At 52.8% G+C, this 25,784-nt stretch overlaps 1 protein-coding gene across 1 annotated transcript in view; it reads right to left on the bottom strand.

Moving 5' to 3' along the window:
* Positions 1-1,232: 1,232 nt before the first annotated feature.
* Positions 1,233-25,784, bottom strand: part of Wnt3 (Wnt family member 3) — a 42,253-nt gene continuing 17,701 nt past the window's right edge. Inside the window, exons 2-5 of the mRNA XM_027921781.3 lie at positions 11,625-11,866; positions 7,759-8,024; positions 6,674-7,161; positions 1,233-2,998 (exon numbers count right to left, since the gene is read on the bottom strand). Coding sequence (XP_027777582.1) covers positions 6,682-7,161; positions 7,759-8,024; positions 11,625-11,866 — 988 coding nt within the window. The 3' untranslated portion in view covers positions 1,233-2,998; positions 6,674-6,681. The remainder of the gene's footprint in view (positions 2,999-6,673; positions 7,162-7,758; positions 8,025-11,624; positions 11,867-25,784) is intronic.

Raw genomic sequence — 25,784 nt, 5'->3', positions numbered from 1 at the left:
TTTCCACTGCCCAAAGTAGACAGTGGTTTCCTGGTATTATGTTTTTATGAAGTGAGGTAACATTTGTTCCTAATAGAGGTAGATGAAGAGAGAGAAAAAACAATTCAGCTATTCTCAAACAATGTGCCTAACAAACTGAAGAGGTGGCATTTTATGGGCAGGTCTGAAACTAAAGGACTGTGTATTGTTGTAAAACTGAGTGAAAGCATTCTGCCATCGAAAACTCAGAACTTGGGAGCTTCGAGTGAGTCCTTTGGAAGCCCCAGTCCAAGGAGAGAAAACCATTTCCCTGGAGCATACCCACCTGTTCGTCCTTCTGCCCAAACTAGCCTACAACTTCAAATGACACTTGTTCCCGACCACCCAGAGCCCAGGGCACACCATTTCTTCTTGCTGGCCAACCTACTTCTACAGCTTGGCTTCTGCAGGAGAACTAGCAGGATGGGGCCATCTCCAGTCAAGTTACATTTTCAATTGCTCAAACTCCAACAAATGGAGTTGAAAATATGGTGAGGAAAGAATTAAGGCAGTATCCAGCCCCCTGATCTGCTGGCCTTGGGCCACTTCTTTTAGGAGTATCTGGGACATTAATGTGTACATCAAAAATGCTTGAATCTGGGCTGGGGTTGTGGCTCAGTGGTACATTGCTTGCCTAGCATGAGTGAGACACTGGGTTCCATCCTCAGCATCACATAAAAAAAATATATATGTAAACAAAATAAAGTATTATCTACAACCAAAAAAAATTTTTTTAAATATTTGAATCAGTGAAATGAATTTCAGCCCAAATTCCTTGATAGAAGTTGACTTACAACAAAATAAGCCCTTAAGAGAGTCCTGAAGTACATCAGACCTACTATCCATGACATCGCAGAAGATCTTGCTTAGAGAATAGAGGAAAAGATCTTAATTTGGTCACTTAATTAGCTTAGGCTACCACATTCAGAATGTCATATTCTTGACCTGAGCATGAATCTGGAAACTCCACACATGGTACAATGTATCCATTTTAAGTTTGTTTACCTTCTCTTTAATGGCTTAACAGAAAAAAACTGCATGATGAAATATATTTTCTCCAAATATATATATATTTATATAATATATAATCTTAGTTAACTCAAAGGTATATACATTGTATAATAAATAATATTTATAAAAAGAGACTTTTTGAATATAAAATCAAAAAGATCAACAACTTCTACAACTTTTTACAAAACTTTGGATACAGCAGGTTGGTAGGAAATTTCCGTTGGATACTATGACCTGACTACAGCGAGAATAATTACAATGCACTCATGAACTATTATTAAATAATTACTTGTCAGCTACTTGAATACGTCCCCAAAACATGACTTTATCACTTTTAATATAGAATACATAGATATGAAAAGACTGTTTTAAAAATTTGTATCCATTCTGCTGAAATATTCGCACATAAAGCAAGCATTAACCGGTTGATGTGATTTAAAACTTTTCAGTCTAAGATGAGATGGGGAGGAGCGTCTGGGACTCTAGAGGGGTGGGATGTGGTTCTTTAGCAGGCCTCATGGCCGGCAGGTGCAAAAGGCCAGGCAGGCTTTAAGATGACAGTTTGGCAAGCCTGCCTGCACAAACTGGGAATCACTGACCAGGTACCTTAGGTGAGGGTTAGATAGACCCAAGAGAGAGGGAGAAAGGAAAGACAAATCTTTATTTTGCTGTTTCCCTGTTGTGATTCTCCTTAAGAGAGTCGCCAGATTGATCAGGACTGTCAAAGCCATCTGCCTCCATTTGGTTCGCCGCCTCCAGGACACTCACCAGGACTGGTGTGCATCAAGGAGCACTCTGCTGGGGGATCTCCCCCCGGGAGCAAGTGACTGCTTGCCCACTTTGAACACCTAATCTAGATCCTTGAAACCATAAGGGTTGATACTATCTCACATGCAGGCAACAGGGAAGAGCGTGTTAAAGAACTCTCTCTGCATTTCTGTTTACTCACAGAGACCATAGAGAGAAGGTGGCAGGAGAACCTGGTCTGATTAGAGAGGAAACCCTGATATCTATCTCTCTCTGATGACCTGAAGTCCTACTGCTCTACCTGGAATTGTTTTTTATGGAGAATCTGCAGGTAAGCAGGACTAGGATTGAAAAGTCCCCTCCAAAGACACTGCTTGTTGCTGTAGGAAGCCATTTGAGCTGGAGAAGACTTGCCCCCCTACATGACCTATTTACAATGCCCACTACCCAAAAAAAAAAAAAAAATCTACTGCATTAACGATGGAAAGTGCAGAATGGTAGAAAAAGATTTTGAGATCTGACGGCCTCTCGTGCAGAACAGGGTTATAGAGAAAGTGAGACTGAGAAGAACTCGGCTGCTCTTCAAACAGCTTACCAGGGCACCAGAACTAGTTCTTCAAAACTCAAAATCCTCCTCTAATGATCGCCGGGACCTCCCCACCACTCCATCCTAGCTAAACCTATGGCTTTTATCAGAATGTGAAAGTGTTATCAGATTTGAATGGGAGTCGACAGAAAAGGAGACTGCAGGGGTTTGTCCTACTTTGTAACTCCCACCTCACAGGCATCTTGGAATGTCACCATCAGAAGCAGCTTGGAGACAGATTCTTGCCCACGCTCATGTCCTTCCCACCAGGCCGAGAGCTCACATTAGCCCAGCCTGTTCTGTTGGAGTAGATTTTTTTTTTTTTCATTTTTATTTTCTTTAACATGTGCAAAGGTAAGCCTCGGGTCTGTTCCTACCAGACCCTGGAGAACTAAAAAGAAAGCCCCTCTGTAAAAACCACACACCGTCCAGAGCAGGGTGAGAAATGTGAAGATGGGAGAGGGGGGAGCGCCTCCCATCGGCAGACTGGCGGGGTCCAGGTCACTTCCCACGTGCAGTTGGCAACAGTCCACGCTCCTTGCTGGCTGATGCCAAGGGTTGGCCGGCTCTAGGTCCTGCTTCCCGTGGGACTTCGGTGAATCCGCCCAGCCGCACACTTTACCCCTTGCCAGTGTCCTTTGGGAAAACAAATGGGAAGAGTCAGAAACCTCATTCCTCTCCCAGAGGGACCACCCCTAGGGGTGCAAAGATCAGAGGCAATAACAGGAGATCTCGACACTTCTTTTATGCTTAGAGAGGAGGGGCCCTGGCTTCCCCATGCTCGGACCTCCAGCCTGCCAGAGGGAGGGAGGTCACAGAAATCCTATGTCCCCACTGCCAGCTGAGGGCCTTGGGCACCAGGAGGCCAGGTGACCACCCTAGTGCAGGAACTCGCCTTGTGCAGAGATGGAGAAACCTCGCCCATCTGAGTGCTGGTCCCCAACCTCGAGTCCACTCCCAGGCTGTGCAAGTGCCACACACAAAGTGCTGTGTGGCACTGGGTAGCCTGATGATGAGCTGTCCAAATGGCAGAAAGTCTAACTATGCATACTTCCTTCCCGTGCGTGCACCAAGGGGTACGTGCACTTCACTCACCTGTGGAGTTCTATCTCACAAAGCATGGAGGCACAATGCCACTTCACAGGCATTCCCAGCCAACCCTCAGCTCCTCCGGGAGCTGACAGGGCCAGGACCAGACTCTACAGAGGTCAAACAGGCTCAGCAGGATTACAAAGATACGCCCAAGGTCCCACAGCAGGGCCTAGGGTCAATCAGGGCACTTGACATGTCCAGAGTCTTTCTAGTTCTCTGTGGTCCCAACATGGGAATTATAAGGAATAAATCTGGTACTTGTGGTACCAGTGTTAAGGTACCAACCAGTGATTAACTGGAGGCACTGGACATAACTAGGAGTGATAGGAAAGGTGTTCACCTCACAGGAAGGACCCAGGCAGGACTTTTCCCTTCCTGGACCAAGCCAATGTGACTGGGGCTCTCCCCCAAGTGTGAAGAGGGTGTGTGGCTCTATGATTACCTTTTCTACCTGCACTGCCGACACTCACAGGGTAGCCAAGAGAAATCTGGAGGCTCTGTCCCCTGCAGTCCCTGTCAGTTTATCTCCTGGGCACACAGCAGCGTCCACATGGATGAAAGGATGGGAAGAAGTAACCAGGACTCAGCTCATCTTTGGCCTGTGGCTCCAAACCAAGCAGCAAAAAGCCACTCTTGGTCACCCTGCTTGGCCTGGGAATCTCAGCTGCCTCTTCAGGAACACAGGACCATGGGCCAAACTCTTCATGTACATGGTTGAGTGCAAGGGACGGTCCAGCGAGACGTGGCTCAGTTCACAAATGAGGAGAGCAGGACTGAGAGAGCAAAAGAGCTTGCCTGGATCACCTGACAAGCTGAGTGTTTATGAAAAAGCCACCACAGTGGGAAATGTTATGTACTTGTCCCCATGTAGGGGGGCCTAAGAATGTGCGGAGAAAAGAGGCCTGATGAAGAGCACAGATTTTATTTTACTTTATTTGTTGTTTTTTTCTGTGTGTGTGTGGGGGGGGTGGGGTGCAGAGGATGAACTCAGGGCCTCTGAATGCCAGGAAAGTGTCCTCACCAAGCCACACTCTATTCTTCTTAGGGTCAGTATTAGTAGAGAGCGTGGAATTGGGGGATGTTCTGGACACTGAGGGCCAACCCAACACCTCCTTCCTCGCCTGGCAGATCTTGGCTGCCACAAAGGGCAGGAAGAGAGCTGCGCCCTGCCCCCCTGGAGCCACCAATGGGACTGGGCACTGCTGCTGTGGCCTCGCTGCAGCCATAACTCGCTGTGTCCATTGGGGAAACAGGCAGGCTGACCAAGGGCCCTCTTGGGCCCCATCCAGTACTAGTGTTCTGAAACCCTGTTGTCCCCACAGCCTCTTCTCAGGATCACCAGAGCTATGTCTCACTTAATAGATGGGACACATGCTGCCTCTGGTCCTGGTGAGCACCAGAAGCTGGTCACTGTGGTTTTCAAACATTCCTTCCACCTCGACAGGCTACAGCTGGCTGGTGAGTCCTCCTCCTCGTTGACTCTTCTTCTATCGTTTTGCAAAGCAGTAAATGAGGCTGCCAAAGTAATGCTGCCATTCCTTTGCACAATGCCTGCCCTGTGTCAAGGCTCTGAGAGTGTTTACCACCCTTCATTAGTGTTGTGTTCAGAGAAGCATTCCCATCTGTTAGCTAATTTGAGCCTCCAATAAATTGGGTTAGGCCCCAGTATCACCAGCACCGTACGAATGAGGAAGCTGGGGATCTGCGGTTGGACAGCTGGCAAGTGGTGGCACCAGAGCTCACCTTTGTCCTCTTCCCCTCCCCACACTGCTTTTATCCTGATGCCAAGTAAGGTCATGCCTTTGGCTGCCTTCCTGGGCTCTGTCCCTGTCAGGGCATAACTTGACCTTCCCAGAGGGACTTCCTGAGAAGAGGGTCACCCCTCAACCGAGCTATTCCCCATGCTGTCAGGTACCTCCCATCCCCCTCCAAGCCCCACACAGCACAGACAAGCACACCAGCTCCAAGGCACCTGGCACCGAGTGGGCTACTCTCCCCCAAACCTGCCCTGGAAGCCATGACCAAGCAGGCAAGTGCTTCTCAATTGACCCATCACTGTCCCTGGTGTTCTTCTACCTGCTGCTCATGGCACCTCTGGGGAGGATGACAGATAAGGAAACAGGTCAATGAGGAAGATCTTGTCTGGGTCACATGGTTGACTTGTCCAGGGCTGGGCCTAATTCCAAAGCCTATGCTCACGCTTCTATGTACCAGAGCCCTTCTCAGGAGAGAAGAGGAAGAAAGGCCTCGCGGGCCTAAGAAACCTGCCAGGCCAAGGCTCCAGGACCACTCTGCATTCGTGGTGACCTATCCTGGTGTCCTATGGGTCCGAGGGCCAGGGCATGAGGCCTCCTACGCAGACCACCTCTGGGAAGCTTGGGAACACAGTCCACCAGCCTTTGATCCCTAGATTACTCATCGTAGTCTCTCTGAACTTGAATCCCTCCTCCTCCCCATCATCATCATCCATAAACTCCATGAGCAGCGTGCTCCCCGCTCCACCCAAGCTTCAGATCTGTCAGGATACGGGCTTATCCGACACTCCCCACCCACCTCCCTGACATTGGAAGGGTTTATGTTTGTGCAAAAACTTGCCCTCTAAGTTCAAGGTAGGTACAAAATGATTCTACCTCAGTTAGAAGAGATTTCGGCCCACTATTTCAGGTATTTTAACCTCCTCATTTGATAGCAAGAAAAATGAGGCCCAAGAAGTAAAAGAACAGAAGTTAGAAACAAAGTTGGGCCAGACATCAGGTCTCCCAGCTCCCAAGCCCATAGTGCCTCTCTTCTAGCTCCACAGGGGCTCAGTAACGATGGCCAGTGGCCAAGCAAAAATCTCATCTGGCTCATAATTTACTAATTTGTATAAGAGTTTTAATCAATTGCTTGTGGCCTACTTGGTTATCTGTGCTTTATATAATCCACCAAGTTGCTGCCCAAGAACCATTTCTACTGAAACTTGGGAAGTCCTGGCTCCTAATTTTGGCTGTGGAAACTTTTGTGACTTGGGTAGCTCATAAACGGGATGGGCTGCTGGGCGAGGCGGCCTATGCCTGAAATCCCAGTGACTCGGGAGGCTGAGGCAAGAGGATGGCAAGTTCTAGGTCAGCCTCAGCAACTTAGAGAGACCCTGTCTCAAAAAAATAAAAAGGGTTAGGGATGGAGCAAAAAAAAAAGACAGGGCAGCTCAAGTGTCCCCTTCCCGCCTCTGAGCCCTACCTGGCTCTCTACTTGCAGGTGTGCACATCGTAGATGCGGATGCACTCCTGGCAGCTGACGTAGCAGCACCAGTGGAAAATGCAGTGGCACTTCTCCTTCCGCTTCTCCGTCCTCGTGTTATGGCCTCGGCCACAGCAAAGCAGATCACAACCATCAATGCCATGGGAGGTGACATTGCAAGTCCGGTCCCTGGTGCCAAAGGAGCCCGTCTCTGGGTTGGGTTCACAAAAGTTGGGGGAGTTCTCATAGTAGACCAGGTCCCTCTCGGTAGGTGGCTTGAAGAGCGAGTACTTGGCCCGGAGAGTCTCCACCCAGCCTCGGGACTCCCGGTGCTTCTCCACCACCATCTCTGAGGCGCTGTCATACTTGTCCTTGAGGAAATCCCCGATGGCACGGAAGTCAGGCTGGGCCCACCAGCAGGTCTTCACCTCGCAGCTGCCCGACAGCCCATGGCACTTGCACTTGAGGTGCATGTGGTCCAGGATGGTCTGGGGAAGAGGAGTAGCAGTTGGCTCCCAAACTGACCCCATCCAGGAGCACCTTCCCACTCTGCCCCACCCACCCACATTCTCCCAGCCTCCTTTACTACTCTGTGCCAGGAAGAGACTGGATGGGGACTGAGGTATGGATCCAAAGGTTCTACTTTTCCTCATCACACCCCAAGCAGACATGACAGTTCATTTCTCAAAGTGGTAGGAAATAGACATTGTTATCCCCATTTAACAGAGGGGGACACTGAGGCTGGGAGCTTTGGTTACTAGCCTGGGGTCATACACCCACAGGAAAGGATGGAGGCAGAATTCCAAGACAGCTCCACAACTACACACCCAAGCTGGGGTTCTTGCTCCTATAGGGTGACCACACCTCCCAGCCGACTCATCCCCTAGAGATCAAGAACAGCCCAAGGAGGAAGGAGGGTGGACAGAATGGGTGGCTGTGGGGTGTGGCTGGGAGCCAAGCCTGGCCAAAGGGAAAGGGGAGCCAGATGCACAGGGCCTCTAAACGGGTCAAAGCCAGGCCAAGGGCAAGACTGGGGTCCCAGGTGCGATCCCAGCAGGGTTGGGGCGAGGGCAGCCGCGGCTCACCGTGCGGCCTGCCTCGTTGTTGTGTTTATTCATTGCCGAGCGCGCATCTGGCCTGTTCTCACGAGCGTCTGCGAACTCCCGGGACACTAGCACCCCGAAATCGGCGTCTTCGCTGCAGCCGCCCCACTTCCAGCCTTCGCCAGGTGGCCCCTTATGATGAGAATCGCAGCCGCAGATGGTGGAGGTGCCCTCGGCGCAGGAGCGCGTGACAGCGAAGGCCACGCCGGCTGAGGCGATGGCATGCACGAAAGCCGACTCGCGGGTGGCTGCGGGGAGGACGTAGGGAAGCACCGCTCAGGTCCGAGCCTGGGATGCACCAGCCCTGCCTCCACCTCCCCAGCCAAGAGGAGGAAGAGGCTGGGGAGGTGGAGCGGTGGAGCGTTTAAGAGCTCACCAGCCGCTAAGGAAGAATGAGGAACCGCGGTGCCCTTCCTAACCTCCTCTTTGTCTGGTCCAGACCCTGTGGGTAGCCCCAACTTTCCAATGAGCAACCTGAATCCCAGGGTCCCAAATGCTGCTACCAGGCAGAGCAGACTGTACAAACCGAGCTCCTGGCCGGCGCTGAGGGGGTAAGGTAGCCATGCTATCTTGCCCCTGGCCACCTGCCTTTCACCCTCCCAAACTCCAGACAAGCCAGCACAGTCCTGAGCCCTCCACTCCAGGACAGTTTGAGCCTAAACATACCCAAGCCACCCATTTCCCACCTGCATGTGCTTGGCAGACGTTTTAAACTTTGGCTGAGCCTCCGTTACACTCTTTGTAAAATAGGTACAGCTTCTCCCTGCCTTCTCACCAGGACAGCAGGGGCTGGTGCCTCCGTCTTCCCCTCTCCCTTCCCTACCCCCACCCCAAAACCAAGGTTTTAAACTGAGAAGGTCAAGATCCTCCCATAACTAGGCACAGGTCAGTTACTCTGGCTCTGCCCCACGGGTATTTCTCAGGGGTGAACCTTATTACAAGGCTAGCCCTTTCAAGTGTTGGGTATGCACAAATGCTGCGCTTCGTGTTTGTTTTCCATTTTAATGTTCTTAACGCTACTTTATAGATTCGGACGCTGATGGTTAGGGAGGCAAAGGGCTGCTAGACTTGCAGTCTAACATCTCTCTCCTTGTAAATAAGGACCCTAGAGGGGAAAGGGGACGGGCAACCTTGCACAGGAGGCAAGACAGGAGGCCGGCCTCGGAGCCAGAACTCCTGCCTCCTTTCCTAGGCCGCGGCTACGGTCCAGAGTGCTGGGAGTGATGGAGCTCCACAGATGAGAAAGTAGCCCTTGAAGCCATTGCTGCCTCCCTGGGGCCCGACACCCTCCAGGGCCACCTGCAGAACAGTCCCACTGGCACCAACAACTAGCGGGGAGTGCGAGCCCGAGTCCACACATTGAACCCGCGCAGCGACCGCGAACCCGACGGCCGCGGCATGGGACTGTGGGCCCCGGCGTCCATCCCGGTCTCTGGCTCCCCGCCGCCCCATCCCAGACCCTCCGGGCCTCGGCGCCCGCTGGGAGGGGGCCGAGGACGAGCTCGCGGGCGGGTGCCCCTGGCTTCCGGCGACCCTCGGCCTCTCGCGGCGGCGGCGGCGCCCGGCCCGGGGGCTGCGCTCGGTTCCCAGCCCCGGGAACGCGGGGGCGGCGGGGGCGGCGGGGGCGGGGCGGGGATTAGCCTGGGAGCGGCTCTGACAGCCCCGCTGTGCCGGTCCCCGTCCGGCGGGGCCCGCTGGGCCGCTCAATCCGCCTTTGTTCGCGCGGTGTCACACCGCATTACCCGCATAATGCGGCCGCCGGGCCCGGGCCGCCGGGCCGGCCGCCACCGCGTAGCAACGGGCGGCTCCCGCGGCCGGGCCGCGCCCCCGGCCCTGGCGCGGGCCGCGCGATCCCCATTGAGCTGGTGGCCCCCGCCCCCGCTCCGCGCCGAGTGGCCAGAGGGCGTGTGAATGGCGCGGCGGCCGCGGCGGGCCCGGCCGGGGCGCGGCGGGGGGCGGCGCTCACGCCCTTTGGGAGCTGCGCAGGGATAGAGGCCTCGGGCTCCCGCGCTGCCACCGGCACCCGACCACGGCGGCCTCGTCCCTTCCCGCCGCCGACCCCTCCAGACCCTCCAGGCCGCTCCTCTCTGCCTTCAGCCGGAGCCCCAGGGCTCCCCTCCGGGCCGGCCCAGACCCTGGGGTTGCACTCGGCTGGCACCTACGACGCGCGCCCTGAGCAGCCGGACTCTAGGTCGTCTGGATTTCAAGGCGGTGGGCAGAGATTAAACCTTGGCTGCCCACATAGCCGGAGGCCGCGGGCTTGCCAACGGGTGCAAACTTTTTTGTGGTGGGGGGGCGGTGTTCAAACGTGGGGTGGAGGCAGGTTGGAGCCCGGGTTCACCGCCCGCGCGCCAGGCACTGGGGCGCGTGGGCGCTTCCCGGAGACTCACCCCACCGCTTTCATCAAAGTCCCAGCATCTCTGACCTACACTCTTTGCCCCCGCAACACAAACCCGCCCTCTTGCAGTTTAGGGACGAAGGCATGTGCCAGACCCACAAAGGTGATTTAGAACGTCAAACAATGTGAGCGGGCCAAAAGCTCAAAGACCCGCTTCTCACCGGCTAATGTCCGCAGCGGGAAGAGCAATCAGAAGGTTGGGGAGCGCGTCGCGACGCCAGGCTGTTTGATTAAGCGCTACCTGGCCCAAGGTGGGGCAGCGGAAGCCGGTGAGACCCACACGCCAGCGAGATCGGGATTGAAATGCAAGCAGCAGCCACTTGGCCCCAATTAGAGACCAAACCTTTTATCTAAACAAGGAATAATTAGCTTTGGTCATAGAAGCGTAAACAGAATCATCATCCATTGATTTGCTAATTGCCCTCCTATCCTGTGATATTAGCCAACATTTTGCCTGTAGGTCTGATAGACCCTGTGCACCTGAGGCACAGGTAAAGGGGTATTACACTCAAAAAATGGGAGTAGTCAGTCTCCCCACCCCCATCCAGCCACTGGGCACCCTGAGGACTGGCACTGGGATACCTTTTCTTTCTGGTGTAAATGCAGCTTTCAATGCCTTCTTCTAAAAGGAGAGGAACAGTTTGGGTGGAAAAACTCCAGTTGAAGGGCAAGGCTCAGCTAGTTACTAATTTCCTGGACTCTGCAATTCCTCCAAGAATTGCCCATCTTTTGCCCAGAGCCTGAGAGACCCAAAGGCCCCTTATTGGGAGTAGTTGTCCCATGCAGCCCTCCCTCCATTGAATTGGGACCCCCAAGTTCAATCTCAAATCACCTTACTCTTAACCACCTGAAGCACAGCCGATTAGAACCCCAGGTTACAAGACTGCTGGAAAGTTACCTAAAAGCCAGTGTGCCCATCGTGGTTTGTGGGCGCATCTAGTTTGCAGGGCATGGGACTAACAGAAACTCTCAGGGGATACCTGGGGGCAATAAAATGTTCTCAGCACCAGGCAGCTTCCTCAGCTCCTGAGGACTTCCCTGTGGGGTGGCAAAGCCCCACCCCCTCCCCAAAGGGGCATTTGCATAGCACTTAGCACAGCCTTAAGGAAATGTCCCAAATGTCCACATCAAAGCCTGGAGTACCTGCTGTGCAAGACAGGAAGGAAGGCTGCAGGGTTTCCTAGTGCCTGCCCTCAAATCTCCTGGATCCTGCAGCATCCGAGGGCTGCCCAGCCCCCAGCAACACTAGAGAAAGTTGTGGCGGGACTTGGAGACAGCCCAGAGGAGGACCCAACCCACTCCCACTTTCCATGGAGGCCACTGATCATCACCAGTTTTATTGCCTTCCACTGCACTCAAACCTGAAGCACCCTGAGGTAGGAGGGTCCTGATGCTTTCCACACCCCTCCCCGGAGCCTCACCCACCTCCCACCTGGCCTGGAGACAGTACCTTTGTCCAGGACGGGCCCGAAGATGGCCAGGCTGTCATCTATGGTGGTGCAGTTCCAGCGGCGGCCCCGGAACTGATGCTGGCACTCCTGGATGCCCAGCTTCACACCTTCGGCCACACTGGGCATGATCTCGATGTAATTGCGGCAGAAACGCAGTTGCTTGGGGACCAGGCCTGGGATGGAGCCGCAGAGCAGAGGCTGTGAGCCCAGAGATGTGTACTGCTGGCCCAGGGCCAGCGACCTGTGGGCAGACAGAGGGAGGTAGCACAGTAGACACAAAGCACATGGCCCAGCATGGGCTTCACTTCATGACCCTCTGGGGTAGGTGGAGGAATGGAGGGCCTGTGGGCCTCAACTTAAGGCCCTAAGAAACCTGGCATCTGCGTGTGCCACCTTTGGCTTCCTGGGAGCAAAACTGCCCCTCAAAGGGCAGAGCTCTGATCCAAGCAATGTCAGCTCCTAGCATAGACATATCATAGCCACAAAAAGGACCCTGGAGTGGAAAGATGGAATTTGGGACCCAGATCTGGACCCATTTTCCCTGACAGGTGTTGAAGGGGTCTGACTCTGCGCTCTTCTGGGAATTCAGAATTTGAGGGCCACATGGAAACTTCCAGAGATTCCTGGAAAAGAAGCCAAAACTAAAGAGAGGAAACCACAGAGGCTCATTTGACCCCAATTTATCTCTGAAAAATCAAAGAAGCATCAGTCCCAGCAGGGAGTCAGTATACATGTACACACACACACACACACACACACACACACCGCTGCAGTGCTCGTCAGCCTCTTCCCTAGAGGCTGCATGCTCAGTCTTACTCCTGCCTGTGACTCCCCAGGGAATACATGACCATCTTTCCAGTTCCCTGGAAGTTAGTGTGCCACCTCTCCTCTCACCTGGGCTATTTAGACCTCAGCTCTCCCCCCATACTATATGACATGAATCAAGCCACCTCAGTCTTTGCCCCTCATTTTTCAATCAGTATCCTGTCAATCTCTCGAATTTCAGAGTCTTGTAGGGAAGGGGTGGATAGGCAAATAGAATATATTAGAAAGCCAAGGAACTGTGGGAATCTCCACCATTCCCTCCCTCAGCACAGGAACAGTAGAAACAACATTTTGAGGGAGAAGCAAAGAAAATGATCAGTAGGTCTCAGTGTGTTTCAAGGTCAATTGTGATCAGTCATTTGTGATGGGGGCAGAGTGAGTAGGAAGAAGGAGCAGCCAGGGGTCATCTCTTCTTTTGAGTCCATCACCTACCAAGCCTTGAGAAAGGGGGTCCAGGAGAAGACCCCAGGGGTGGGTCAGGATAAAGCACACAAAAGCTTTCTGGGCGTGGCACCAGGAAGAACCCAACATCTGCCATCTATGGACTCTTGCTATGTGCCTGGCACTCGGGATGCAACAGACGCGGTCAGTTCTTGAGTGAGAGGAGCATTTCCTCTCCCAGGTGCGGAAACAGGGCTTCGCAGAGGAACGAGCTCCCCCAAGGCATTTTGGTGCCAAGTCTGTGGCAGCTCAGATTATGCTGTTTGCTGCCTTCCCCAATCCTTCCCTTAACCTTGGGCTAGCTCCTGGTTTCAGTCAGTTGACAGAGATTCTAAGGGAAGGGGCTCTCCAGGACCCCAGAGGTGTGCGCCTATCCGCCCTGGGCTGCCTCTGGGAGAAGCGGGCCCTCAATTATTCCACTGATTTAACTTGGAGGAGGAAACCAGGGAATGAAGTCTGGGAGTTCAGATGGTGGCACTGATGTGGTCTCAACCACTGAGCCCTTTCAAAGAGAAGGAAGGAGGAGCCAGAAGTTGTGGCTTGTCATTGATAATGGCTAATTACCGACTTCCTCTGTGCCAGGCTGAGCCCTTTCCTTGGGTAAACCTCATTTAATCCTTATAACAACCTAAGACAGAGTAGGGTCATTACAAGCAGCCCTGTTTTCACCGACGGCTTAGCCCAGACCACAGAACAACTAGAGAGTCATGGAACCTGAGAACATTATGTAAAGTGAAATAAGCCAAACTCAGAAAGTCAAGGGTCAGATTTTTTTTTTCTCATATGTGAAAGCTAAAGAGGAGGAAAGAAAAGACAGGTGGGGGGATCTTATTAAAAGGGAAGGGAAGGCTGGGGTTGTGGCTCAGTGATAAAGCGCTTGCCTCGCATGCGTGGGGCACTAGGTTCAATCCTCAGCACCACATAAATAAATAAACAAACAAACAAACAAATAAATAAAGGTATTGTTTCCATATACAACTAAAAAAAAATTGAAGAGAGATCAGTAGAATTGAGGAAAGGGACCAGGGGGAGGGAGGAGAGGAGGGAAAGGGGAAATCTTGGGGAATGATATTGACCAAATTATATTACACTGTGTGCACATAAGAACATCAAAGTCCACCTTTACATACTACTAAAGCACCAATAAAAAATGTGGGGCGGGGGAAAGAGTCACCCATTGGAACCCAGCTGCCTGATTCCAAAGTCCTGAGGGCAAACCGCTTACCACCCTGCCTCTTGGGTCCTGAGGGCTCTGGATGGCCTTGGGCCTACCTGTCTGCACCATGGGCCTCAGCCCTGAGCCCACACCTGAGTAGGGGAGCCCAGGTCCCTGATGGGCATGTGGCCCATGCACCGCTTGACAGGGTGCTGCAGATCATCCTCCCCCGCCCCATTTATATTAATAACCAGAGCAATCAAATATCTGTGGTTTGTCGGGTGCCCACTTTGGGCCAGACAGTTTTGGGTGCTTGTGTTTGTTGCCTTATTTAATCCTCACAAGTTGGTGAGGTGGGAATGTCAGCATCATCACCATCATCCCATTTCATAGATGAGGAAACGGAAGCCAGGGAGCTAAGTAATCTGCCTGGGTCTGCAGGACTGTAAAGCACCAGAACTGAGCCTCCCTCCAGTGCTTCAGATCAAATCCATCCTGGTGCTCCTGACCAGCGTGTCCAGTGTCCAGCCTGCCCTGCAGGGGCAACTGGCCATCACTAGAAAAGAAAACCGAATGAGGGCTCGGGGTAGTGGGCTTGGCACAGCACGGTTCCATAACTCACCATCCCGAGTTGTTTTCCTTCTTCCCTCCAAACCCTGCTTCCTTCCTACTGCCCAGCTCCAACCAACTGTGCGCCCAGAAACAGTCTGCCACAAGTCACATCCAGCCTGCCACTTCCAGCCTGCTCATCTCAAGCAATTCCCTCTCCATGCCTCAGTTTCTTCATCTACAAAATAGACCTAATGGGGGAGGAGTGAATGGTATAATCCAGTGCCTGGCACATAGGAAGCCCTCCAGAAATGGTGGTCAGTTACCGTGTGTCCCTGCCTTGTCACCAACCACATTCTTCCCATCAATGAATCTCTGACATCACAATTTCCAAATCCCCTTCCCATCTACCCTCGGAAGGACGCCCTGGATCAAAGCAAAGGCCCAGCCCCAGCAGCGCCGTCCTGACAGGGCTGGCTGGACAAAGACCTTCATGATCTGGCTGGGTGTTAAAGGTAACCAAAGGGCAAGGGCATGAGGACATTTCCAGGATGCTCCACTCAAAAGTTCTAACTCGGATCTGGACATCCTGCCGGTAATTAGCAAGGGCCTCTGGGGATGAAGATTTAGCTGTGGCCCATGGGACTGATTTCTGCAGGATCACACGCCACCCCTGACCTGAGCTCCTGCCCACACACTGCTGTGTGTGACATTCTACCTCGGCCACCTCTGGTTGCCATTACTGAAGTACATGTGCCCCTGGGAGAGGAAACACAATGAGACTCTTTTCCCTCAAAGCTTCCTACCCATCCGTGAGGGGCTATGATCAGATTCACCTGCTGCTTCCCACCTCCAGGGCTTCACCACCTCAACCTTTGCACCCTTTGGGCAAACATCTTCCCCATTCTTCAAAACCAGATTCCTGGGTCACCTCCATTCTAAAGACTCTGCCAGGCTCCCAGCCAGAAGTAACCTGTCCTTGTTCTGTAGGTTTTCTGTTCCATGTTCAAACCTTATCACAAAGTGCTCCACTGATTTCTTTCCAATTTCATCTGCCTGGGCTAGTGGAACTGCCCTAAGGATAGGGAGGGGTGTGTCTCCTCGGCCAAGCCACACACACACACACACACACACACACACACCAGCACACTTGGCCTTCCACGGGGCTGTGCACGTGATACCCACTTGCTGATACTCCAGAAGGAGAGGAACGTGCCCCCCACTCCCCAGGCTCCAGGCATCCGGAGGTGCCACCTACACACAGGACGAGACTCCCCAGTGCTGTTAAGGAAGTCCCAAGCTAGGATCTAAGATGATGGCCAGGCTCCCAAGGGAGCTGAGGACCTGCCTGGCACTAGCAGCTGGTGAGGGGGAGGCAGAGGGCCCTGCCAGGCCTTCCCAGCTGGGCCACGAGCTATTTATACCCAGCCCCTGCCCTGCCCTGCCCAAGGGCCCTGTGGCCTTTCCCTTGGGGCAGCTCATCCTCCACCCCAACCACCCACCGCCCAGCTGGACCCAGGATGGACACAGGCAGCCAGGCAGATGGGCAGCAGGTGCCAGCAAGCCATCGGCTGCTGCTGGAGACCTCGATGCTGACCTCCACGGTGAAATGGCCCCCGTCAAATAGGCCAGACTTAAAATATGTCCCCTGGCCTTATCAGACTCCTGTCACCCCAGTTCTTTGTCACTACATGGAGGACACCTTCTGTGACCAGAGGGTGGAGGGTAGGTCTGCCCAGTGAGCACAAGGCAGAGACAAAACGTTTAACCAAACAAGTCAGGTGGGCGCAGGCGTGGGATTGACTTGCACTTACAACATCGAGTGAGACACTGAGCAGAACCCCATGGTGTCCACGCTGCCTGGCCTGATGCTGGCGTTGCTGACACAGATTCTGCCTCCTCGAGCAGTGAGGGCACGCTGGCCATGCGTTGCATGGGCCATGCACTGTGCTGCTGTCACCACACTCCGCTCCATGACCCGTTAAGGTCTGGAGTCCTTTGCCCACCTGGGCAGCCTCCCCTGCACCCAAAGTTGGCGGTTTTTTAAAAAATACTTTTTATTTGCTTGTTTTACCTTAGAACCTTCCAGTATAGAATTTTAGAGATTGGAGGGACCCCGGGGGTCATCCAGTTCAGGTTCTCTCTTGTTTGTTGGCCATTTGTTTCCAAATGGGCTCATACCCAACCACCCTCCTCGCCCCTGTATGGAAAACAGATATGAAGAGGAGCCCTTTTCTCAAAAAGTTGAACAGAATTATCATAGGGCTGGGGGTGTGGCTCAGTGGGAGAGAGCCAAGACCCAGATTCAACTCCCAGCCCTGCATGGAAAAAGAGGAAGAAGAAGAAATCATCATAGCACCAGGTGTGGTGCTGTGCATTCGTTAATCCCAGTAACAGGAGGCTGAGGCAGGAGGATCACAAATTTGAGGCCAGCCTAGGCAACTTAGCAAGACCCTGTCTCAATAAAACAAAAAAACTTAAAAAAAGGGGGGGGGGGCTGGGGATATAGCTCAGTGATAGAATGCCCCTGGGATCAATCCCCAATCCCACATACCCACACAAACATAGAGTCCAGCAATCCCATATCTATATCTATATCTATAGCTACATATTTTTTTTCAAAGACCTGAAGATGGAGGCCCTGACAAATACTTGCACACTAGTACTCAAGCTATTCACTGTAGCCAAAAGGTGAAGATAACCCGTGTCCATCAACAGATGAATGGAACTGCCATATATACAGGTGACAGAATTGTATTCAGTCATAAAAAGGAATGACGTTCCAAAATACGTTACAGCACAGATGAACCTTGAAAATGTTGAGTGAAGTAAGCCAGTCACAAAAGGACAAAGATTGCATGACTCCATTTGTATGAAATGTTTAGAACAGGCAAATTCATAAGACAGGAGGAGATTAGAGGGTCCCAGGGACTGGGGGAAGGCAGGGAGAATAGAGTTTCAGTTTGGGAGGATGACAAAATTCTGGAAATAGAGTGATGGTTACATAACCTGGGGAAGTACTTGATGTCACTGATGTGTATACCTAAAAAACAGTTAAAAAGGAAAAAAAAAGAGGAGGGGTGTCTACCTGGATCCCTCAATTTCCCTCTTGGCCCCAACCTAGGGCCCCTCTGCAGGATACAATTTGAAAGCCAAGGAGCTAGTCTAATCCCTTTCTAGTTTCCTCTGGAAAACCCGAGGCCCAGAGAGGGCATGTCATTTTCCTGGCTATGCAGAGAGCAACAATAGAAGTCAGGATTCTCAATTGATATCCGGGCTCTTCTTCCTACAACATTCTCCTTCCCTTGGGGCAGATGACACCCTTCTATGACCCACCAGGCCCCTAACATAAGGGATGATAAATGCTTCTCAGAAGCTTCTCTAGGATTGGCACAGAGTAGACGGAGGTACCACCTGTGGTCCCCGTATGGATAGGGGTTTAGAAAGTGGACCCCAGGGCTGCAGCCCAGAAAGGTTCCAGGGCTCCCCTTCTCCTTTCCCCAGTCTTGGGGTGAGCTCCATGGCCAAGCAGCCACCCATGATGCTTTTCATGGAATCATGGGCACCATGCCCTCTCCTTTTCCCATAGGGAGACCTAACATCTCTGCCAGCGCCAAAGAGAGGGCACCATAGATTCTGATCCAAAGACCTAGTATCTCTTAAAATCACTTCTTAGGTGCTAAAGGGGAGGGAACTGGAAACCACTCCTTTGCGGTCACTTGTCTCTCCTGCAGTAACCATGCTGTTTCCCTAGGCTCACGGTGGCCCACCCAGTGTGCTGTGCTCCACCCACTGGATCCTAGACAATCCTGAGAAGAGGCCCAACCTGCTCCTGGGTCCAAAGGGACTCCATCCTGACCTGGGACAAGATGGATACTTCCAAAAACGGAAGAAAAGTCTTGAGGAATCAGCAGGAACTAAAGAGCCAAGGGTTAGCCTTGGAACTAAGGCCACACTACCTTTCCACTTTGGTCAAGAGGCCATTTAGAGATGGACGAGCTCAACAAATTCAGGTACACCCATGTCAGTGGAGCAGGGAGGGTGATGGGCCTGGTGGACCCTGCAGCCTCCAGCTTCTGGACGTCCAAGGAGCTGAAATGCAGCATGGCTAGCTGCCCCTGACACCAGAGGCCCCGGGCCTGGTACTTGGGCAACTCACTCTGGTGCCTTGGCAAGAAACTTGTGAGAAAGTGAGAAGAGGGAACTCACTCAAGTCTCCCAGGCTGCCTTCCACTGGTCCTGTCTGGAGCACAGGTGGGCCCTGTGTGTGTCAAGCACAGGTCTACACCCTTCCTGATGTCTCAGTAGGATGGAGGGATCTGAAAATGATCTTAAGGGAGGGAGTCGCTTCTGAGCCAAAGGGGCTCATGTGGTTCTCTGGTCTGGTGGCCCACAGAGGGTGTCATCAGAGAAGTAGAGGTAGCTCAGGACCTCTCTTATGTGCGTTGTTGGTTTATTCATTCCACAGTCACGGAGGGGCCCTCGGGTTGTCCCTGTCTCTGGCAGGAGGCAGGAGGGAAGAAGGAAAGAGAGATGAGCTAAGGCAGGAGCAACATCAAGGCCTGCTGAGCCACAGGGCCCCAGGTCTCCTGCTGGGGTCCCAGCTTGATTGAGTCCTAGCCATCAGACTGGGGCCCAGCAAGGACACAGACATGTGCCATAAATGGAAGGGCCTGGCCTTACAGAGCAGGTTAGTCTTTCTTGATGAACACATTCACTCACCGTCTGTTCACTTGACTGGCACTTATTGAGTGATGACCCTGAATCTGGCAGAGCTCCAGGTACCAGGAACATGGGGATGAGTGAAGCCATGCCCCAGGAGGCCCAGATCTGGAGGCATCTGTCAGGAACAGACCAACCAACTTTGGGGGAGCACCTAGTAGGTCCAGGCACTGTGGGTGCCATCAGTGAGTGAGAAAGAATCTCAAGGCTCTTGTCACAAGCTGAGTAACCGCCACAATAAGAGGGCACCATCTCCTGATCAGGAGCAGCTGTAGAGCTGGTGAAGGTGGTCAGGGGTCCCTCAGGCATCCCCAACAGGGGAACAACCTCAGGCCAGGAAGCAGAAAAGGGAGCAGCAGTTGGTCCCCGCCCCCCACCCCACTGCCCCAGCTACCGGCTCCAGCCATACAGAGAAGCAGAGGAGGGGGAACAAATGGCTACACAAGGCGGGGTACACCAGGCCTTCTGGCAGCCCTTGAAGCTTCCCGAGGTGGACTTTGGACTATTGATCTGATAGTCACCTGTGAAAAAGGACAAAGGGTTGGCACTGGAGACCAAAGGCTGGCAAAGCTGGGAGTCCTGGTCCTGGCAGCACATTGCAAGCACACAGGGGCCCAGATGTCACTGGTCTGGGGTAAGCCAATTGTGCAGCTGGGCGGACTAGGTTCTCAGAACAGTGGCTTTGGGAACAGAGAGAAAGCCATCAATTAGGATCAGGGACACAAGAGGGAAAAGAAACTGTAATGAAGGCATTGAGCCAGGAGGACGGGGTGTCAACCAAGGCTGGGAACATAAGAAGCAAAGCAGTTTTGTTTTTTGTTGTTGTTTGTTTGTTTGTTTGTTTTTTGGTTATTTTGGAGCTGGGGATTGAACCCAGGGCCTTGAGCATGCAAGGCAAGAGCTCTACCAACTGAGTTATAGCCCAGCCCACAAAGCAGTTTGAGAACAAAGATGAAAGGAAGTTTGCAGAGTCACCTGCAGAGACACCTGCAGGCACCTGTGTCCAGACAGTGGGGAGGGGCAGAGCTACAGCCAAGAGGAAGTCAGAGGCTGGACATTCAGACTGGGGGATTTTTGACCAGGAGCTAGAGCCAAATGATACTAGGCCTGATCTCCCTTTGGGTCCCCGGGGACGCTGTGCCAACTGGAAGTCGGTGGGGCAGCAGATACCACATGCCAAGGCAGGGAGGCCCTGGCAGGCTGGCCCAGCCTCAGGGGCCTGAACCTCACACCACGGACCAGAACCTGGGGCTAAGAGGTGGAGAGAGCGCCCTTGAAACTCCACAGGAGGCGCAGTTAGTGTAACCCAGCCCTGGTTTCCTGGTATTCCTGACAGGTTCCCGGGGACACACAGTCAGTGTGCAGTCACCCTGCCCTTCCCTTCCTCTGCTGTGTCCCTCTGCCACTTTATATCCTCACTGGGCGAGAGCTCGGGCATGTCCTAAACTGTTAGTCCTCAGCCAGTCCTCCTGTGGGGACACCTCTCTGACTACAGCCCTGACTTCTCCCCGACCATGAGCTGCCCCAGTGCCCTCTGGCCTGGGGACCAGGCTGTGGTCTGACTCTTAGGTTGACTTGGTTGAACTCTGGGCCTTTGGGCTTTGTCCAGCCATTCCCGGGTGTTTCACCCTGCACTGTGTCACCAAGATCACCATAAACATGACAGGAACAGGAAGGCAGGGGCTTCAGGGAAAAATGGAGGGAAAGAAGAATATTCCAGACCAGCGGTCACAAGCATGAAGAAAATCAAAACAAAAAGCCACTCCTTCCTGTAGGGGAGCAGCCTGTGAGGACAGGCCACGGGAGCCTGTTAGGGGACAGCTTGCCCTCCCGCCCTCCCTGGGCTTTCCCATGGACCTCACTGGCCCTGCTGGCCCAGGGACACTTCTACGTCCTATGAGTGACTTTGCTAACTCCCTGTGTCCCTCAACTTGTAGAGAGTCCTTTTCAGGGCCAATGGGGCCCTTAGAGGAAGCCATGTACCCCTCAGTTCCAGAAGAGTCTCAACCCCTGGCAGGAAGAGAAGGGCATGGGCAGAAACCTCCCACCCCCCGCCCACAGCAGGAGGCGCTGGTCGCAGCCCTGCCTCTATCCCGGGGAGTCCTGTAGGCCTTTCTTTGGGAAGCAAAAGGAAGGGAGGGTGGATTGGGGGGGCGGCAGCCAGGCTGGAATGCTTGGGCTTCTGCTCTCCACATCTCCATAACAGCTCCCGGCCTGGCCTGCGGCTCCTGAACTGATAAGATGAGACAAGGCGGTCTGAAAAATGTTGAAACCTGTGAAATGTTTAAACCTGTTTTTTTGTGGTGTTGTGAGCATGAAGCCCCCCTCCCATCTCACAGGAAAGTGGAGTTAATCAGAGTGGAGCAGGGAGGGAGAGAGGAGAGAGGGACTATCCCCTTTGGCCAAATTGGAGGGTGGGGGTAAGAGCAGGATGGTGGGCTCTGGGGAGGAGGGAAGGAGGGTGGGACCTGGGGGGAAGAATGGGGAAGGGGCCCAGAGCAGTAGTAGTGAAGGAGAAAGACTAGGGAAAGGAGGAGGAAGGGGCTCTGCCTGGTCCCCCACAGGGACCCCCTGAAGATCCCCTATACCACAAGCTAGAGAGAGCTTCCAGAGGATTCACCCAGACTCAACTGGGAGCAGAGAAAAGGGCCAGCCCAGGCTGTCTGGAGGATTGAAATGGCAGGGCCAGGAGACGCCTCATACCCTGGACGGGCAGAGGGTCTCCCTGGGAGATGCCAAGACCACAGCTGTTCAAGTATGTACTGGGGACACAGCTCCCAAGGGTGCAGGCCAAGAGCTGGTGGGTTTCTCCACTTTGCCAAGCAGTCCACAGGTGAGCAGTCAGGCCTCTTTACAGAGGAGGCACTGAGGACCAAGGACATGTTCAGGGTCACAACATTCCTGCCCATCAGTTTTGATGACTCTCTCCTAGTTTCCTCCAATCGAGTCCAGTCTTTCTAAGAGAGATTCTGAGCATTCCAGAAACCCTGGTAGGACTACATGTCTCATTGGGTACAAGTAAGTAGGCAAAAAAAGACCTGTTAAATAGAAGTCTCTGCCTGAGCAGGTTTTCTTGCTGGCCTCTGGCTAGCTGAAGGAGGTTAGGTAGGACATAGAAGTGGCCTGGAAAGGAACCAGAAGGCTTTTGTAAAGGCCACACATGCCAGTTATTCCATCACAGCTTTGAAATGGCAAAGATGGATGGACCTTGGGCACCATCTAGTCCAGTTTCTTGTGGGGAACTGAGACCCAGGTGTTTTTCATCAGGTTAGAGGTAATGCATGGGAACAGCTCAGGTGTCTGACTCCCAGCCAGAGCTCTATCTCCTTCACATGGACAGATCCTTCTGGAGCCCTCCCAGACCTGCCATCTGAGGACTGGGGCTTCATTTAGTACTTGCATGTTATGTGCTGAGGGGAGAAGAGCTGGGAGAAGGGATTTCAGAGAACTGACATTTGATCTGGGCTTTGAAGTCAAGTTCAGCTTAGACTTTTTTTTTCTCCTTAGACATCTTTGTTCCTTTGCTTCCCACTCTACCAACTGAAGTCTAATTTAAAATTTTCCTAAACCCATATTTGCATCATATTTAGCTCATTTTAACTTTATACCACTTCCTGGCCCTCCAGTTCTTGAGTTATATATGGCAGGAGTTAGTCTCCCATTTTACAGACGAGGAAACGAGAGCCTTACAGAGTCAGGTTGCTTGTTCTAAGAAGCCAAGTCTAATGGTTCCCAAGTCTACAGGTTCCCAGGTCAAACCCAGTACCTCACACAGGCGAGGCAAGCACTTTACCACTGAGCTATAGCCCCAAGCCCCATCTCCAGCTTTTATGCCTACCTCTAGGATAAACTTACATGCTCAATTGAATTGTCCATTGACTCTTTCTCCACTAAGGATGAATCTTTTGAGAGGAGAAATTCCTTCAGTCATGTGTAGACACTGAGCTGGGTGCCTGGTTCACCAATGGGTGCAGGACCCTGTGAGGGCCTCCCTGCCTCCAACTGGCTCCACCTAATCACCCTGGCCTGTCTTCATCTTCCAGACCTGTGGGCTGCCACCCTAACAAGCTGAGGGCAGGCAATGTCCCTGCTGGTTCTTTGGGTCTTTTTACACAGCTGCTCTTCCATCTGGAAATCCTTTGTTTCTGAGAAGCCCAGTAGGGCGCACAGAGAACCCTGCTGCTTGGCTCCCCAAGACTCCCCAGAAGGCCACCAGACTGCTGCGTATCTTCCTTCACACTGGGCCAGGCCCTGCGCTGGATGCTGGGAGCCAGAATTGCGTATGGGGACACTCCTGGTCTCACAGGAGCTCCCAGATTCAAGAGAAGCCTACGAGCTTCTCTGAGGTGGCCCATCCTCCTCCCCTAGGGAGACCTAGATGCTGCTTGCCCTACCTCACACTCAGATAGCAGTGACCACCAGGGCTGGAGCCCCTAGGACCTCACCTACCCCTACTGTCCCACCCATTCCCTTACACTATGCCTTCTGAGGGATAAAGGACTCTCATTGACCAGGGTCAGGGAGGCAGGTGGTGAGCTTCAGCAGCCAGACCACTCAGGGTGGTTTTGAAAAATCCAGACACCTGGGCTCCAACGCCAGACCTGCTGGACCAGACCATCTGGGGAGGAGTCCAGGAAACTGGCTCATTAAAAACCTCCCCCAGGAGTGACAAGGGGATAGGAGGTGACGCAATATGAGGTACCCAACGCCCCTATAAAGCTCACTAGCCAAAGATGTTTAGTCTGACTCCAACCCACTTGGAGAGGTCACCTTCAGTTATCAGGACAAGTAACAGAATAGAGGGACAAATCAAATACACTGTGGGGAAGCAGTTGGCTCATTTCAGAAAGGCGGACGTTCTGAAAGACTACAGGCGGGAACTCTTCAAACCACCAGCATTTTTTTTTAAATATTTATTTCTTAGTTTTCGGCAGATACAACATCTTTGTTTGTATGTGGTGCTGAGGATCGAACCCAGGCCGCACGCATGCCAGGTGAGCGCGCTACCGCTTGAGCCACATCCCCAGCCCCCACCAGCATCATTTTTAAAGCGTAGGGATACAGGGAGAACTGTTTTGGAGTAAAATGAAATTGAGACATAACAATCAAATAATCAAATAATTGGAACCAGTTATCCCCCAAATATGGGGGATAACTGGGGAAATCTGAATTTCTTCTTTAATATTTATTTTATTTCTTAGTTTTAGGTGGACGCGATATCTTTATTTTACATTTTTGTGGTTCTGAGGATCGAACCCAGTGCCTGGTGCATGCTGGGTGAGCGCTCTACCTCTGAGCCACAACCCCAGCCTGGAAAGCTGAATTATTAAGAATCGTTAATAATTTCCTGGTGATCACAGGTGGTCAGGGATCATCCTTACATTTTGGAAATTCGGGGATCACCACTATCATTTACTTTCAAATTGTTCGGCAAAACAAACTGAATACATGTAAGTATTCAGAGGAAAGAGATTACAGCAATATTAAAAAAAAAAAAAAAAATCTCTGCCAAAATGTTTGCAAAACTGCACCAGGAAATGTCTGATACCTCCTGTACCATTTTTTTCTAGTTGTCGTTAATATTACAGTGCTGTGGCTCTGAACATGTGACCTCCAGGCATGTGGGGCAAAGGCTCTACCACTGAGCCACATCCCAGCCTTGATTAACGCTTTTCAGAATAAAACTTTGGAGGACATCCACAAAACCTCTAACTTGTAGGGACTTCTAATGGCACCCGCACAGGCTCGAACCCATGGCCTCGGGCGGTGGCCGACTTGCTGGCCACCACTGGGACCCGGGGAGGCCCCAGCACCCACAGCGGCAGGTGCGAACGACAGGAGTTGGCGGCGGCAGCGGTGGGGGTCCGAGCCACACCCGGCGCTCAGGGCAACATTCGGCTCCCTGCCTTTCAAGGTGGGTATTTCCACCACATTCCCAGGAGGTCTTCCTTGCGCCTCGTCCCCCCACGGCGCTGGGACGCAGGTGAAGGCAGCCCTGCTCGGCACCTGGACTTCCCCCGCCCTCCTTAGGGAGGCTCCACGCAAGTTCAAAGCGCTGGCTGCCCTCCCTCCCAGCCCGTTCCCGAGCGAGCCTCAACATCTTCCTTCGCACCCCCGCCCCACCCTCACCCCCAATTCATTAGTCCCCAGGCCCTGTCACCAGTTCCTCTGCAGTGTTTCCTCTGCAATGTCCCTACATTCACACCCTCTGTCCTTTCTTCTCAAGGGGACTCCCTGTCACCGGTGCTTGGGTTGTGAAAGCAGCCACTCAGAGGCTCTTAGGACCCGTATTCGGCCTCTGCAGACCCAAGCAAGACTTCATTATTCCAGCCCTCGGAGGGACCAGTCACCGGTTCTCAGCCCAGGCTGCATGGGAACTGTCTTGGCTGAGCTCAAAAGTAATGCCCACCCTGAAAACGGATTTAAATGGTCTAGGCGCCCGGTGGTATATGTAGCCCCTCCATTT

This window comes from Marmota flaviventris, chromosome 17 (assembly GCF_047511675.1).
Source record: "Marmota flaviventris isolate mMarFla1 chromosome 17, mMarFla1.hap1, whole genome shotgun sequence".
Classification (NCBI taxonomy): domain Eukaryota; kingdom Metazoa; phylum Chordata; class Mammalia; order Rodentia; family Sciuridae; genus Marmota; species Marmota flaviventris.
This window is presented reverse-complemented; position numbering and strand designations above follow the sequence as displayed.